General features: G+C 33.5%; 1 protein-coding gene across 1 annotated transcript; it reads right to left on the reverse strand.

The window, feature by feature from the left end:
• Positions 1-1,115: 1,115 nt before the first annotated feature.
• On the reverse strand, positions 1,116-18,299 carry LOC124359870 (serine/threonine-protein kinase Nek2). The gene is made up of 6 exons (XM_046812981.1): positions 18,123-18,299; positions 14,186-14,412; positions 10,142-10,299; positions 9,199-9,442; positions 5,043-5,182; positions 1,116-2,523 (listed from the first exon to the last, which is right to left on the reverse strand). The coding sequence occupies exons 2-6, from the start codon at positions 14,333-14,335 to the stop codon at positions 1,443-1,445; spliced, it is 1,773 nt and encodes a 590-aa protein (XP_046668937.1). The 5' UTR covers positions 14,336-14,412; positions 18,123-18,299; the 3' UTR covers positions 1,116-1,442.
• Positions 18,300-18,969: the final 670 nt, after the last annotated feature.

Here is an 18,969-nt window from a genome sequence, read left to right on the forward strand (position 1 = left end):
TACTTTAGAAACTGCCAGATCTAGGATCAGGATTCAAGAGGACTGAGAGAAAGAGAGATTGGGCCAGCAGGCTGTGTTATCTCAGGAATGGTAAAAATATGAAACAATGTTGCTCATGCGTTCTATCGGTCAAAGTTTGTGATACTAACGCAAGCACTACCTTAAGGCTACAACACACCACAACTGTACAATTGGAAAACCACATTGCAGCAAGACGAAGTAGACCAACCACATTTGAATTGATATGAAAACATGACTGAAATACTAAAGAGTTTAGAGTAGAGCATATACTGTATATAAATATATATTGTTTTATATATACAGACAGCATATACATTTATGTGCATGTGTGTAAATATGTTTATGATGATTGTAAACAAACCAGAAAAATAGGATTTTTAATGCTTAACATTGTAAAAAGATAAATGGTAACAAAGACGTGGCACAAAATTATGATACAACTATTTTGAGAAGTTAATTGACTAAGGACTAAACTACAGTGAGCAATAAAATGAAATGCACACAATTTATGTTGCAATGAGTTTTCATAATCAAATCAAACCAGTATAACAAAAAATATCAAAATTATTTCCTAAAATAATACCCAAATTCAATATTCTTAATATAATAATTGTTGGAATGAGTAAACAAATGTTTATTTCACTACGGAAAAATCCTAACAAAATAAAAAATAAACTGTTATGAAAATGCTTCCTGCACAATTTATTTAATTACAGAAAGAGAAGAAGTGACAACTTACACTTTAATGATAAAATATAACACGAATATACTTGTAACATAAAGTTTTCAATCCTTTAACTGAAAGTGAACATTTAATTATATACCAAAAACCTGGTTATTGTTATAGCAATTTTATACATCATATACATTCTTGTTCATAAAACTATTTTAAAATATTTTTCAAAAATTGGTAAAGTTTAAAATTATTTTCAATTAATGTTTTTAACAGTTCATTATTAATATTTGTTTATCATCTCAATTTTGAACATCTGACATCTACAAATTTAACCCGTAATAGGCTTCAGCCATAATGATCCAGTAGTACCCACTGCACTTACACAGAACTTGGTCAGACTACATCAATATTGGCTGTGACGAGTTAATGTGGCAACATTTTATTTATTGAAATGTTTTACAAAATTACACTTAAGTTATTTATTCAAAGAGATAAATGCAAATGCTTACCTAATTTAATTTATTTTATACTAGTAACATTTACAATCAATATATTAATATTCATTAACACATAATTGTATAAAATAGTAACTACTTGAATTATTAGCCTAGATTAGTAACTGGTTTAAGGCACCATATATAATCAGGTACATTAGAATATACAATATATATTAACATTTATAACTACTTGAACACACAACCTCTTGAGTATTTCTGTAAATATACAACATATATTATACTGGAATCTAACGAATTCCTTGTTTTTTTGAGAACAGCGACAGTCTGGAGGAACGCTTTTTTACTTCTTTAGTTTCACAATATTCATGGGTTTTCACTTCTAAATGATTTTGGAGGTTCATATTTTCTTTATTAACATTGTTGTGATAGGCTGTTCGTTTATTCTCCAGCCAAATAGTTTTTTCTTCTAGCCAACTATTTGTATTAGGCAAAACCGGTTTCACTACAGAAAACTTATTCTCTGATGTCAAGCTAACTTTTTTTGGTATTGTACCAAATTTCAACTGTTCTGTTTCTTGAACATCTCCCAAAATTTTCTTGGGAATAGTCTTCGTCCTCATTTGTTCTACTTCAGGGATCCCACATCCCTTCTTCTGTACTGCCACTATCTCTTGAATAGCCTGAAGAGGCTGAACTCTCTCATTTACATTAAAATGAACATGCCTTAGTCTACGTTCTGATGCTGATCTGATGAAGTTGTTTGGAGGAGCAACTGCCTTGGGATCAATTTTGGCAGATGTTGGAAGAATACTTGTGTCTCCTGGATCTGCACTGAATGAAGTGTCCAGTTCTTCTACTACCTTGTACTTTTGAGATCTCAAACTCACAGAGGCCTGGGATGATCGATTTTCCTTACACTGTCGAAGATAAATTTCAGCCCTGGTAAGTTTGTCTCTTAAAACACGTTCAAGAAGCAACAATTCTTTCTCTCTTTTCACAATTGTTCTTTCCTTTTCAAGTAACTTATCCTCCCTCTTCCTGATTCCAGCCTCTCGCTGTCTCAGAGTCTCCAGTCTCGCCATCCACTTCTCCTGGAAAGTGTCCTCACTGATCTCTTCTGGTTCTCTTTCCCTCTCTAAGGTCCTGATCTTCTCAGAGACCGAGGCCAAAGTGGCTCTGTCACACTCTTCCTTGAGCCGATCCTGCTTGTTGACAAACTTGAAACTGGACTTGGTGGAGACATTGAGGACGACTGTAGGGTGGTGTAAGATCATCTCAATAGTAGGCCGGTATTGGTGTTCAACACTCAGCATCAACTCTATAATCTTCTGCAAGTCAACCGAATAGTTGGCTGGGATTGGATCAAACCTATAAAAAAATCACTTCATGAAATATTTTATAGATATTTAAATAGAACCTACCTAATTTATTACTTGCCTGGCTAAAGGTGAGATCGGAATGTAAAAGAAGTTAACTTATCAGAAGAACATGAAATAATTATTACCATGAACGAGCTGTAAGATCATGGCATATTTTATTCATATATATGCATTATATGGAGTATTCATAAAAAATGTCGTCATTCTGTTAAACTTATTATTAACACTTGATGTTACCGTTATCGTCAGACACATTAGTAACTACTCATGTGTAATTTGACAATATCTCATTTTAAGTGAGTTAAACAGCAGTTTATTTGGGGACTGCACATTAAAAGCAACTCAAGAGCATGGTTTATATAACCAGCACAAATATGATGGAGTTGGCTTTGCTTAGTCTAAAGTAGCAGTATTGAACAAGCCTCTCCTATAGGTCTTATATAATGGTTTGTAATTTAATAAAAAATTATAATAATGGCTTAGGAAAAAATAACAAGAAATCTATTTTAATTCATTTAAAAAAAACATAAATGATTAATTTAAAAGAGACCTTAAAACATGATTGAAATAAAATGGTTTTTATAAGATACGTCAGAGGATGATTTGATAAACAACAGCATATAAGGCGAGAAGCACTGTGCATATGGTAGCTGACGAGGAAATATAACACATTCTATTGGGCAGTGGAGAGAGAGCACTAGTATAAATGTGACTCATATTTGTTCCATGATAGCACAATAACCCTATTGTGCAATAGAATACTATTTGTCATTATATAAGAAAGTAACCAAGAATTTTATATTTGAAATTTAAATTGAATAAAAATTAGTCTATAGAAAGTGCAATCTCTTAATATGTAAAGAAATTATTGGTACTAGGTTAATGCAAAGCACCTGTTGTATCAGGAGTACTTTGTGGTTGTACTTCTAAATTGTATTAAAATCAAAATTTAAGTGATTGCAAATTTAAAGTATAGTTCATTAAATAACGAGTGAAGCACAAAATAATTATCAACTTCTACAGCAACATTACAAAATGTTATGCAAATTCAACATCACAACATGGTCTTTTCTCTTAATAGTAAACAATAATTTGAAAATTTGTTACAATCAAAATTACACAGATCTTTCATAGACAAAATGATTAAATAAGCATAATAATTCAAATTTATGAAGTGAATTTTAATTTTACTGATTTCTTCTGCCTAATTCAAACTATAGACCTAATTGAACTATAAAACCCTTATTGTTACCATCAACTGTGCATTTTGTACATCACATATGCGGTGTACCACTGACGGCATGAAACAATGATCTTAAGTGCTGATTCTTAAGAATTAAATTTATAACTTTTTTACATTTAAAAGTTTGAAATTGCTTTAATCGCCAAATAACATGTACGTGTGATAACTACATCCAACTTTGTTAGTGTGACCACCAAATTCGAGTATACAAATTTTATTTGATTTTACACAATTATATATTTGTTGGTTTTAATAAAACGGAAATAAGTAAAATTTGATATAGGTTACATTCAATTCTTTTAAAATGTATTAACCCCTTTAACTGCCTCGAGTCCAGGTAAGTGGCGATTGAAGATAGTTGAAATCTGTCTGGACAAAGTATTTTTCCCGTTTTAGTAATTTTGACATATTTAGTGAACACTTTAATTAAAATGTATTAATCAGAGCTAAACTTTTTAAATTATGTTAAGTGTCAACTTATATGTCAATTATGTTTTGGTTATAACAGTTTTTATCCTGATGAAGGGGGGGTATGAATAGGGAGGGTATGAAATATAAAAACTCTTTATTCTTCATTCACTGGGAACTTTAAAATCTGTTGTACACCCTCTTTGTTCATTGTTATTACAATATATTATTACTATAACTAAACAATACCAATGAGCAAACATCACAAAAACGATTCATAGAATAAAAAGCACAATCAACACAAATTTCTTGAATTCACGTACAATAAAAAGTATATGGCCTTCAAGTAATTTGATCAAAATCCACAAGATTGCAGTACCAACCATGTAGCAATTTCCTACACTTTTCTCACCTATAGCGCCAGCCCTAAGCATCAAAAGATAACAGTTGTCATTATGAAAAAAACACAGTTGACGAATGGAGAGCAAAGTTACTCGAATGTGGTTCTTCTAAAAATTAGTGTTGCATGAGATACATATATTGTGCTTGGGGGCCAATAGTTGCAACTAATGTTGCATGTTATATTAGTTAAAGTGGTAATGAATAGATATTTGTAATTAAATAAAAATTGTTAATTTAATGTACAGTGTTGTATTCTGTTGAAAATAACCAAACAAGTATTAAATTATGATAAACAATTTCAATATTCATATACAATGGAAAATATCTCTGCTGTTGACTAGTCAGAAATTGAGGTTGTGGGTTTTTGGTAACTGTCACACATTTTAATCTAAATTCAATAAATTTGTCACTGTATATTAAAGTATCAGTCTGAATGAGTAGACACAGTACAATACCTTCCATCTCTGATGAGTATTGCCAGCTGATTGATATCACAGCTGGTAAAGGGAGGACTGAGAGCACACAACTCGTACACCAAGCAACCCAGTGCCCAGATGTCAGACTTGCGGTCATACTTATTTCCTTTTATCACCTCCTGTAATACACATTTTAGTGTTAAAAATGGATTTTGATATTAAAGCATTACTACACAAACAAGAAAATATTATATTCTTCACCTAGAGATTAGTTTGTATTGATTTATTGTGTAAATCAAGAGTACAAACAAGTACTTGTTTCTTACTACAGAATAATGGATGGGTAAGAGAAGGTTGGTGTTAATATTGTATGCTAACAATGGAAGACGTATCTAAGAGAACTTTGCCAACTGAGAAGAGGAAGCCTCTCTTAGCCAGACTAAATGATTGTCACTCAGTTCAAGTGCTTGGACCTCCTACTGCCAAGAAACTGAAATCAATTTTCAGCATGATATCTCTTCCATAAATGTTAGTGCTGAGAATTTTACATTACCAGTCTAATAATATGTTATAATTAATGACTTAAAATGGTCTAATTATTCTACAAATTAGTTTAATGTTGACTATGAATTTTGTAAAATATTAATTATTGGACAACTTTCATTGTTAATGATACCATAAAGGTACTTACTTTTCAAGCATCAAATTAACTATATAATTTAAGGAAGATTGTCACAAGAATGTCCTATTATTTTTTAAAGGTTATTGTGATGAAGACTAAGATTTCTTTAAATAATGCCACTCACGTTAATTTCAATTATGTTTTTTTTTACAAATTTCAGCTATAAACATTTTAAAATTATGTTTGAAATCATCATAAAAAGTTTTTAAACAATGTTTATGCTTTTTATTTTTTCCTTTTGTTTATAAGTAATGAGCAAACTTTGCACTATGTTAGTGACATAGCCCCTACCTTTGCTAACAGTGATGTAGTTAGCCTAAGTAATAAGTCCAGTGAACACTAAAAGGGTAATAACATTTTTTCTGGATAAGGTCATTTCAGTGGTTATAAAACACAATCACCACTATTTAGTTATCCTCTGTGTCACATGGAGGATAACTAAATAGCGAAGGAAAGAAGGAAGTTACTTAGCAAGGGAAATGATCTACTAGAGCATACATAATACAAAGATTGTTTAGGATATCACAAAATATTATTAAAGTGATTTAAAAGATAGGATTATTTATTTTTTTTACAGAGAATAATAAGACATTTACACATCAATAAAAATCTCCAACAGAGTGAAAGTAGGACATTTCCAGTTATTCTATGTGTATGCTTCACATACAAAGTAGGAGGGGAGATTCCTGTACAAATAGTAAACAATTTATTAATACAGTAGTTCAAATTTATATTTATATTCTTTAAACAGAAACATGTTTGAATAATGAAGTAAATTATTTTTACTAAATAAAAATAGGCTTTGTAAAAATAAACACAACAGAGCACAAAAGCATATTATAAAACTATACAACTGTTATATTGTTATAACATTTTTAAGCAAATGCATTATAAGTATATGACATAATATTACAGGAAAACAAGGAAAAACAAAACCTAATTGTTATATGACAGCCATACAGATGACTTACATGTAAAATGAGTAGGAAATTATGTTTTGATCACAGATTAACTTATACATAAAAAGTCTTTGGTTCATGATTGATTTCAACTATATTCAAAGTTGAATTATCAAACCCTGAAACATTACTTTATTGGAAAGACATAACCAACCAAATACAAGGATTTATTAATGACTTCAAGTTATTTACGTTTTATTAGAGAAGGAAATATATAAAACAGATATTGTACTCTCTTAAATAGTTTAGTAACTTAGGAGAAAAAACTGTTTTCAAACTAAAAATTAGTTTTACATATTAAAAAATACAAATTATTCTCAATTAAAACCTTTATTTTGGTTATATAAAATCAAGACTCAAGCAATGGATAAATACATCTTCTAGAATATACATAGCACAACAAATAATTTAATTCTGCTGTCATATATCTCTGTGACTAAAAATTAATTCTTATTTACAATTATTAGTTAATAATCAGCAACATTGTAATTTTTTATGCAAGAAAACGTAAGCTTAGAAATTAATCTTTTTAAGGTAAACAGTATATTTGAATATACTGTATTTTTTTATATTAACACTATTTATATAAATCATTATGAGTAAATTACAAATAACGAAGATGAACGAAGGTACAGTGAAATCCCTACTAAAAAACACCCCATCCTCTCCTTGGACTAACTAGAAATGGTGTTCCCAATACTTCGTTCTAGGCCTTTTGTTTGAGTGTTATTCAAGCTCTCATCTGGTTTCATCTAGAGACACCTTTACCACCCTTAGGATTTTCTCCATGTATTTGGCCACCATATTCCAGCATTCCTGTCCTCGGAGCATAACTCCAATAATATTCTGCAGTTGAAGATCTTCCTGTAACTGTGTCATCAGCTTCCTCCTTTCTTCTGTCCGTCGTCTGCATTTAAAGAAGGTAGGTTCCGCATCATACCAAGGTGAGTCTCCAAAAATACAAGTGGGCAACTCCCATTTCCCCATCCTGTCCAGGTACAATCCAAAATAACTGTAGCCCAACAAGAACTGAGGAAGAAGCCCACCTCACCGAGCTGTATCTCATCTCGCACTCCCTGAACCGGCACCGCATGCACATCCAGATCTCTCATAGGATGAGTTGGAAAGAGAGTGTCAACGATGTGCTCCATCTTTTCAGTATCCATAATGGGGCTGGGCAACAGAGATCCCAGCTTTTGCATTATGATCCTGTATCCAGACCCCAGGAGTCTGCGTTAACGTTATGTCTAAGCTCTTCCCACTTGAGACACTTGCCCTTATTTATTGCAAACTTAAGTCCTCTTACTGCACGCCTGTATTCCAAGAGAGCTTCATCTGCAACATCACCTGCTCAACATCACACTACGCCAATGTAGACATAACGATTTTTCCTTAGACCAGCGATCTTATCTGTACACCAGTATGCAGCTTTTCTCCCCTCATGGCATCGACTTCTTGGGCATGGAGGTGTTGCAGGCTCTCCGTAATAAGTCCATGATTGCCTCCACCAGGTCCTCGGCTGTGCCTGCCCCATCCAGTACCTCATTCTTACCTGTCTCGAGTTCCTCTGAAAGCACTTCTTCATTCATTTTTCTCACGTTCCAATCAACAGGTGATGAGCTCACAGAAGGCCCCCAAAAGATCACTGTTTCACCCAAACATCAAGCTAAAAGTAATATACTGGTGATCGATACCAGTACAGTCCTCACTTTCCCTCCAGCCTGTAATATTACGTGGAAATGCCTCCATTGCAAAAGTGATGTCCAGTATTGTATGCGTATAACCCGGCCTGTGAAAAATGGTTACACTTCCCTTGTTAATCACAGCGAGTCCTGTTCTTGCAACCATCTCAAGAATTTATCTTCCTCTGGCATCTGTACGGGTCATATCCCACTCTAAAGCTTTCGCATTAAAGTCACCGGCGACCACAACATTACCATCAAAGGTTCTTAGGGTGTCCTCTAAATTGTCCGGAAGTATAGGATATTCTCGTTGAGAGTCAAATAGCAGCTCACCAAAGTGAAGTCCGCACATCTCACCCAAATGAATCTCCTTCCAGTGCCATGCCTTTCAACAAGCAAATTACCTCTTGTATCTGGAGTTCAAATGGCTGCTTTTCCAAGGTCATCCTGAAACCACCCTGGATCATTCTTACTTCTATACTGCTCACTGCAGATCAGAGGGTCTATGTGTTTTTCCAACTTTGATCAAAAACAGCATCAGCTACTCCACTTCTGTGAAGATTCACTTGTAGAACACACATCATTGTATTTTTTTTAGACTTTGCAGGTGCCAGAGCCTATCTGAAAACAGAGCAAGCTCCAGTCCCCGGGAGATGCTTGAGATCAGCAGACCTCGCATTATTCTCCTTGCAGAGAAAACAATGTGGATCGGCCTTGTATTCCTTCTGTAAGTGACCTATACCTCTACAATGCAGGCACACATAATCTTTTTTTTAATCACGGCCTTTACAAGTAGCTTAAATCTCTACAGTAATAATTAAGTTTTTAAGTTATAACTGTTCTGTTGTCCAGCCAATTATCTGATTACTCACAGGACTCATGTAGTAGGGTGTGCCGACAATGGTTTCTGAGAAGCTCTGCTCTCTGCGTAACACTCTGGCAAGACCGAAATCTCCAAGCTTGATGTTGCCACGACTGTCGAGGAACACATTGGCTGGTTTGACGTCACGATGAAGCACAGTCACATCGTGTAAGTGTGAGTGGCAGGCCTGCAGTGCACGTCCCAGTTGATACAGCACACGCCACACAAATACTTCTTCAACACAGTTTCCTCGTCTGCAACATTTATGCTCATGATAGACTCAGTGGTCTTACATTTAGTGCTACAATTTGTGATGGAACAATCAAATTTAGAGTATTAACTATTTGTAAAAATACATACTATCAGAATATTAAAATACTTGAAGAACATATTATAATGCAAATAATGAAGAGCCGAGTAATAATAACTCTATGTAATAAAGAGGGAAATAATTTACTTTAAATACTTGTTTGAATTATGTTCTGCAGTTGTTTAACTTTTACCAATTTTTGAGTGTTAGAAAAATTTAATTCACATAAAATACAATGTATGACATGATTGGCACATAGTACATACAAATTTAAACGCAAAAGGTGTATTTATAAGCTTTACAACACACCAAATTGTACGGAATTCTGTTCAACAATTATTTACATGGTAGATGAAAAACATCACCCATGTCATAGCATGGCTTGCCATAAATTATTTTTAATCTTCCATTAAACCCTCCTCCCCTCTTCTCAACATTTGAACCCTTTCTTGGGCTAATCTGTTATATCCCTGATTATCAGCTTTAAGTGCAATTAAATTCAAAGTAAACTCAGCACACAAAATGGATAAAAAGTGTTGAGGCCAGATTACAAAATTTAACCAAACTTTGTGAACTGTTCAAATTATAAAAATTAGTTGATTATCATATCACTAACACAGTGAAAATAATGATTGAAGCCCACCTCTTGTGTTGCTGTATGAGAGACGCCAGGTCCCCTCCCTCACACCACTCCATTATGATATATATTGTAGTGCTCTCCTTGTGAATAATCCGATCATAGTATCTCACAATATGGGGATGGTTCAGCTCACTAAGCAGGTTCACTTCCGACACCAACAACTGGTCACATAAAAACAATAACAATGTATTAGACAATACACATACTGATAAATAAATTTATGCTTAAATAAACTCCTTGAATACTAAAATGAGCCCTCTTTCATTAACAATTTATTAAAAAATAAATACATCTACGGGGATTGCAGCTTACTGCTATTCTAAAGTCATGACTTGTGTTGCAGTGAAGGTGTTACATCGTATTCTGTAGTTAGAGATGTATCTTAGTTTAACATATTGACTGCAGTGGTCGCAACTTACTACTATCCCAGCTGTCCTTTAAATCAGTACATGACTTGTGTCGCAGTGGAGGTGTTTATATTGTATTCTGAATTTAGAGATGAATCATAGTTTAACACATTGACTCCCTGACAAAGGGCATCACAAACTTCTGTGGCTGATAGTACTCATCATTTTAAACAAAAATTGCCATATAAACATAGGTTGAGAAATGTCTTGTTTAGCCGCTAGCTGCAATTTGGTACTTTTTATAAAACAATTATTAGCCTATATTAATTTAAACAAACTCTCCAATAATATAAGTTTTATTTTTGTGAGGCCTTTCATACTCAATGAGAACATCTTCGGACCCAAACTATTGGAGAGTTTGTTTAAATTAATATATAATTTCCAATAAGAAAAGAGCTTCAAGAATGTAATTATTAGCCTACCTCTAAAACTAGTTCAGCTAAAAAAACTAAATTTGGCACATAGATTTGAATAAAAAAAAAAAAACTTCTTTAGTATTAACAAAATGGCGTCTGTTGAAATTTAAAAAAAAATCAAATAACAAAAATACTAGTATGGTTATAAAAGATTTACTAGACACCAACTATTTGAAGAATTTTATTACAATTTCAATGGTACTTGTTTCAACAAAATCCGTCAATGGATAGACCACTTAAAAGATACGCTTGCACAAACCAGAACGGCAAACATTTTGCCTTTTGACAGGCATCAGCTGTTTTACATAGATTATAAAAAATGTACAAGATAAAAGCTATTTCGAAATTGTTATAATAATTCCAACGGTACTTTTTCCAATGAAATCCGTCAATGCATAAGCAAGCATAACCACTTTAAAGATAAGCTTGCATAAACCAGAAGCAACAAACCACTGAAACCTCTCGACTGTGACATATTTGGTGCTACCTTATGAAACTGGCTACTGGCAGATCCAATCTGCAGACTGGATGAATTCAAAACACATACCCATGGCTTACATACCACACTCTAGAGGGAATTATCAACACAGTTTGAAGACTTAAACCAATTTAAATTTGTTATACCTCATTTTACTTAAGTGACCTAAAATTGTATTAACATGTATGACACTATTGAATTCCTCCATGTAATTGTTAATAAAGAATATTGACAAAGAATAAGGTTTATTATTAATAATTTTATGCTTATTTCATATTTAAAAATCAATTATTACTTTAAGACACTGTGTAGTTTTTTTATGCTTTAAAAATAAAAATTACTTTGACCTATGTTTTTAAGGATTATGCAAGTTCAGTCTCTAAGACATACTTTTTCAGTAAGTTTCAACACTGCATGTTTTGTTGGCAACTATTACATCTTAAATTAATTGTTAAAATATTTATTTAACTTTGTTATGTGCTCAATATAAAAGAATTTTGTATCCATGAATAATTCTTAGACATTAAGCCATTGTTACTATTCTCTGTGCTATATGTACATTTTAATCACAAAGATATTTTTACTCACTGACTCACGATGATGAGATGTATACTAGAATAATGCAAAAGGCAAAGGGAGAGGGACTGTAGTACAGTTGGAGGAATTTAGCTGTGCTCGTGCAGCCCTAATACTACCCTTTCAAAAAACGAACGCTATCTGTGTGGCGGGTTGCGTTTACGTGCTAGCCGCTGAGATGAAGGCGCAAGAATCTCTTACGACTTTAAACTCACGATTTTCGATTTGCCGATTATTATTCACACATACGTTATTTTCAAAAACACGTTAAACAACAATATAACAAACTGAAAAACAAGGATAAGTCCTATTATTGTTATTATTTGGTATTCTCTTATTCTTTAATTTACAATCACTTCAATAATATTTAATGCTTAGAATATAGTTTTCTAATAACAAATGTTACTTACAATGATTGTTTTTTTCATTGGAGTTCTTCAATTCCACTCAAGTTGTCCTCCTCTCCTGGGTCACTGTCACTGCTGTCTGTATCCGAACCAACTGATATAATAAGGGATTCTATAATATTGTCAATCTGGGGTTTTGCGGCTGCATAGTCCCATTTCGATTTTTCTCTACGTGCTTGCACTTTACTGACCACTCTTCTGCGCCCATACTTGATATCTTGTCTTCGCATAGAGCTTTAGCTTGATACATAGTGAAAGATGTATTTCTCATAACCACATGATGTTGACTTCGGCCCAAATTAACTCAATGGGATTGAGGTCTGGGTGGTAGGGCGGAAGTCGTAAGATGTCATGATCCTGTAGTTGAACAGTTTCGTCCAAGGCGTACCGGACATGCCTTGGTTTATATAGCTGCACAAGTTTGTAGAGTTCAGGATAAAAGGATATCGTCGCAGAATGGTATTCCGTTTTTTGAAAGCCACACCTCCATATCTTGCTTCCTACTTTTTGAAGTAGAAGCTTTATCAATTTGTATGTTATGGTAGGGCGCGTTATCGAATACTAGTACTGAATTTGGTTCTAAATTCCGGTTAACACTTTTTCTTTTATCCACTTCATAAAAATGTCCCCCATTCACATTGTCGTGGTAGTCTCCACTATGGTTGCTTGCTTTCCAACATGTAAAAGCATTGGGGAAGAACCCTTTCTCTCCATCCGCATTAATAAAATTATTTAGTCTCTCGCCCTTGGAAATCGGCACGTGTAACCCTTCATTTGAGGCATTTGACCAAGTTTGGTTAGATACGTGAGACGATAGTATATAAGATTCGTCTAAATAAATTATGGGGCGTCCTTGCTCCCTGTACTTTTTCAACGCTCTCAAGTATGTTATCCTCTTCTCTCGGATTTCTGGCATTTCAATTAATAATTTCCTATTGTTTGCCGTCCTTCTCCAAGTAAATTCCAGGGTCCTTTAATACTCACCTAAAACTTTTCTCACAACCCTGGAAATATATTTTGTCCCTTTGCGCCTCCCTCAAAAGTTTTGCAGTCGGTATTCGATGTTCTTCAACATGGAAATTGTCAACTATTCTACGTCGTTGACGGTTTTTGTTTGGTGTAGTAAAAATTGCCTCACCTATGTTACTAACCTTCAACTTGTTAAGTTAACTGTTTATTTTAGTCACAACTCGCTCTGACACTCCAGTTGCTGCAGCAGTTCTTTGGCGAGCCTTTGACAACGGAATTTTAACAGTTTGATGGTCTGCCTCTTCCTTCATAAATGTATAAACATTACTCACAATTTCGCGAGCCTGACTATGAATAGGCTTTTGACTTTAACTCAACAGACATTATCGGTAAAAGCGAAGCACAAGCTACACTCAGCACTGTCACAAAAACAGACTGATTGTGGCGAGTGCGATGAGTTATTTGGGCCAATACGATTCCTGAACGGAGGATTTTAACCATGAGTCAAAGGAAATGTTTTCAGGGACGCAGCGCATAATGCTACCCCGCCACCCCTCTGCCGCCCATCACCACACACTCCAGGTCACGCGCACAGCTAAAGTCCTCGAACTGTAGTATATAGTAAAGTATAGGAAAGAGTACAAAAAGAAACATGGGAAAGAAAATGTGATAACAAATCTATGAATCAAGCAAAGCCAGGCAAGACGGAACTTGTACTAGTTGCTGAAGATATATACACATCAATATTATTCATATTAAATTCTAGGCATTTTTGTTTCTTAAAATGGACCTACCTGTTTCTTTTCTTCTGTCATTTTTCCATAGTCAATAGCTTTCCAAACATATATCCTTCCAGACAACTTATTCCGAACCTTATAACAAGTTCCAAATGATCCTGTTCCAATAACCTCCAATACTTCATAGTCTTCTATCTGGCCTGTCATTGTTTTCTACTTTTACTTTTAGTTTCCAGGTAGGAACTAGAGAGAGGTGACTCCGTTACTTTGTGCCACTAATGGACCTGGAAAATAGACCATTATGTATAGCCTACATCCTGATAAGTCTCCCAAAATCAACCTACAAACATCTCAAAATTTCTTAAAGACATAGACCAACATGTTTGTACAGGTGATTCTGAGCCAGGAAAATTATATCAGCTAAAACACGTGTTCCAGGGTTCTCACTTTAAATGTCTTTTATTATTTTTATTGTGATTTCAGTTATAATATATCAATTATTAAATAAGTATTGGCAACTTCTGAAAACTAACTACATTTTATAACTATTTTGAAATGAAGACCTGCACTAATTAGCAACATTTATAGTATATCTCAAATAATTATTGTTTGTAATAAACCTAGTAAAATGAGATCACACAGTACAGTCTGTTTATTGGAGAACTTCTCTTTTTTGCTTAAATGAGGCATTTAGTCTGTGTAAAACAGTTGGTGGGATTAAAATAAAAACTGCCCTGTGACAAAAGGGTTTATATTACATATTCTCCCTCCCCCTCAACTATTTGGATAAGACTTACCACAAATGAGAAAAAAATTTATGTTTTAATTTTAATTATAATTTAAATTTTTGTTTTGCCTAGATTGGAATTATCCCAAACTTGATGCTGGCAAGACACTTCATTGGGTTTGTACGTGATTTCTTAGAACTGTTATAAAATATATATTCCTTGTTTAAAAGAAACAAAAAAAAACTTTTTTACAAAGTAAAATTTCAATATTCAACCCTGCACCCCCTTGAAACTTTCACATTGGGGTGAATAAATTAGACCAGTAGTACTTGAACATACAGCGTGAGACTCAACCATGCAACACTATGGAATCGAATCATAGTCATACCTTGGAATTTATAAATACATTCTATGAAAAGTTGCCTCTTGTTATCAACAAATCTTTACATTTTTACAGGCATATAAAAAATGGACAAAATAATTTGTCCCTCGCATGAAAGGCTATGTCCTGGAACCATTAGTTCTAGATTTACTCTAAGAGAGCATACAAAACAAAATAGAGAATAGTATACAATAGGACAATGAGCTGAAAGAATAAGTCGAAGTTCCTTCTATAAATCCAATCTAATCCAATCAGCACTGGAAACTTCTTGATTCAAATTCAAATCTATTTATTGCATATTAACATTCAATTCTTTTACAGAAGTAACACAAACTGGTCATTGGCAACAGTAACAAAACCTAAGCTAAGATGAAACTAAACTAATAGTAATTCATCTACTTTCTTAATTTATAAAAAATGTGTCTTATAGTAAAACATAATTCAGCATCTCATCCACACTACAATATATGTTATCCAAGAATAGATTTTTTACTTTATTATAAAATTTCATTTAATTTCATAATTTAAAAATAGTATTTTATAAATGTTTAATTTGTGAATTTAAAATTAATAACTTCTTTATTTCTAGCGAAGTTATATAAATTCTGTGAGTTGAAGTGAACACATATCTGGTTTCTTTTGGACCATTGTGAGTATTGATAAATATATAAACAAGGTACTGGTAGGCATGTCAGTATTTATTAATTGTGTACCCATCCCTTCTCATCATCCACCAGCCCCGTACACTAACATATACAATAAATTTACACTTCACACATTACATATCAAACTATTGAATTAACATCACACACTTAACATATGTTTCACTTAGTGGTTTACTATAAATTATAATGACAGCTTGCAAAATTAAACGTGGAAATAAAAACAAGAAGGCTTTGATGTTTGAGTATGACTTTTTAGAGAGGTTGTGTCTAGTTTTGAATCTGTTCAGTTGCATCTGAGTTGTAGAAGATTGAATAAAGGTGTAAAAAAAACAATAATCGACCAAGAATTGACCAGTTATGTATAACTAAAATTACATCTAATAATAAATTACACAGTGGGCCTAAAAGATATACATTTTACATTTAGTTTATTACATGAAGGCACATTAAATTATTTTAATACATTAAACATTAAAGAAAAATGTCTGGCTTATTACAAATATAAAACAACTAATAACTATTATCTCCCTATTAGCTTTTATCCTTCATTCATTCAACTTTCACATAGTTAGGCCTAACACAAGTACAACCAAAAGAACCACCAATTGATACTTCTGCCGAACCTGCGCCAAAAACGCCCTTACTTCTTTTGAAGTGAGAAACAAGACCAACAGGTAATTCTCTAAATTCCTGTGTCAACTTAAATGTTTTACTTATTGAAATAGATTTCATAGTCAACATTTTTAATACCATTTGAGATGGTTACAGGTGTTGGAAAGATTAAATAAAATAAAAATAACAAATATTGAATTAAGCTAAGTCAACAGTAAGGTAATCCTCTGTCACTAACTAGGCTACAATTTATTATTCAGCGATTAAGATAGATATGTATATAGCTTAAGTATTAGAAAGAGTTAAATTTTACCCTTTACGGGCCCTTAGGTGATCTGAGATTGAATTTAAGTGCCTAAATTTTGGGGGATGTTTTCTTTAACTTCCAGAAGTGTAGGGTGATCTCATGTCTCTAGATCATCTAATGTGATCTCAGGTAGGCAAAATACCTACCACAAATTCCCTTGGGCATCAGTGCGAGCTTTGTTGGTGCCTTCCGCGCCAGTCCCCATTCTAGGGGAGAAAGAAAGGTATCAATTTACAATATCGTGACCATGGAAAGGTATGTTAATTTTTTTTCCCTGTAAACTACAATTTTTCCTGAAAATAATAGTGAAAAAAAAATTCGTCGGCAACGAAAATCAAAGGAGTTACGATTTTTTGAAATTCTCTGAAAACTCTGTTTTTGACAGTACCTCTGGCAACACTATCCATATTTGACAGTTTGATATTACTCCACGGCTCTCTCAAATAAAGAAGGGACGCCATTTTGAACTATTTTGTTCCTCCGTGTCTATTCTTAACCACCTAGTTCAGTAGTGGTAATGGCACACCTTTGTATTGGATGTTCATTAAGGTAAGTGATAAGTTACTGAAATGATGCAGACTAGTACGTTAATCCTGTCAACGATGCCTGCCCGCTGCGCACTGCTTGCTCTTTTAGAAAAAAAATTAACTCGAGCTTGCAAAAGTCGAATCCCAGATCACGTGATGCCCCTGATGCCCGTGCTCCTTAACGCAATAATGCCCGAAAGGCATCAATATAATACAATAATATTCTTTCCCCCCAGTTTATATGCACCTGTGATAATAATACTAGGCTATAAATGCCCAACCCATGAAAAAAAAGTCCATTTTCCATCGTCACGGTATTGTAAATAAATACCGAAAGAAATTATCCCTGAGATAGTAGACAGCTAAATACAAGCTCAGATCAGGTAAGCATGAGAAAGATTAAATTGAACTTTTTCTATCTTTAATGCATACATACCTACCCACGATAGTGCAGTAACTAATAGTTACTTTCAGTAAATATTATACACAAATTGTCAAACAGAACATGTAATATTCTAGGACAATAATTATTAATGTACACATTCCCCAATAGGTAGTTTCCAATAAACTCAAGATTAAGACATAAAGCTCTTATTAGATTTCTAAGATAAATTAATTTACATAAAATAAAATCCAGAATCCATAAATTCCAGTTCAATAACGGTCCAACAAGTGTTATTTATGTCAGTTATTAGGGCTGTAAATAATCTTTGTAAATATAAAAGCTAATTAAATATGTTACACCTTACCCATTCATAGCTTAAAATACTTACCTAATTTTAGTAATAACATAATATGATACAATAAATAAAATTTCGATTGTTTTCAACTCAATAGTAGTCTAAATAAAACATTTAGATTGAAAAACAAACACTTAACCACTATGAAAACAACAAACCATGAAGTTGAAACGAAGTTAGTTTACGTTTGCTTTTGCTGTAGCCTGCAAGGCAATACGCATTACACTTTTAAATTTTTAAAATCAGATGTTGTGACAAGATCTTTACCGGTTGTTTTCAGCAAAGGCTTACAAACATTTAGTACGCTTTAGCGTTAGAGTTACTTTTTCATGTTCTTAACTTCAGAGAAGATAACCAACGCCGTATAAAATAAATAACACAAGGCTACTTTTTCGTTCTTCTTTAATAATTAAACATTTAACTTTATCTGAAAGAAGGAAACGTTTAATTGTTATTATTGACTGGAGACTTCAAAGCCTTTTCGAATTCCAACAACAATTAGAACCAGATCATGAAATATCGTTCGCGCTTCGTCTACTAACTATGTCTATCAAGATCCAGTAGCTTACATCATAAGGTAGGATAATTTCGCCATAATTGTGATTGACTTCTTACTAAGCAATGAGAGGAATACGTATCTTCGTCTGTTAGCACGGCTGGTTTAAGGCGTAAGAAAAGTATTCGGCAGCGTAGCCCACCAAGCAAAAAGGGACCCCTAAGCTCCCGCTACATTTACAAATTAGGTAAAAACAGTTCAAATTAAATATTCTGTATAGTTTTTTTTCTGTAACAGAGGGCCAGGTTTCCTAGGCCTGGTAGTTGCCTCTCAGCCATCCGGCTTATTGTGCACCCTCTCCCAGGTTTAAGCTGTATCAAATCC

The sequence above is a fragment of the Homalodisca vitripennis genome, chromosome 1 (genome assembly GCF_021130785.1).
Source record: "Homalodisca vitripennis isolate AUS2020 chromosome 1, UT_GWSS_2.1, whole genome shotgun sequence".
NCBI lineage: Eukaryota > Metazoa > Arthropoda > Insecta > Hemiptera > Cicadellidae > Homalodisca > Homalodisca vitripennis.

What these genes read in the sequence shown, in the direction of transcription:
- LOC124359870 (XM_046812981.1), bottom strand. Translation starts at nt 14,335, where the DNA reads ATGACAGGCCAGATAGAAGACTATGAAGTATTGGAGGTTATTGGAACA. An exon ending in TGACAGAAGAAAAGAAACAG is followed by an intron (nt 10,300 to 14,185) that starts GTAGGTCCATTT and finishes TTATGTGACCAG; the next exon opens with TTGTTGGTGTCGGAAGTGAA. An exon ending in CACCCTACTACATGAGTCCT is followed by an intron (nt 5,183 to 9,198) that starts GTGAGTAATCAG and finishes TGTGTATTACAG; the next exon opens with GAGGTGATAAAAGGAAATAA.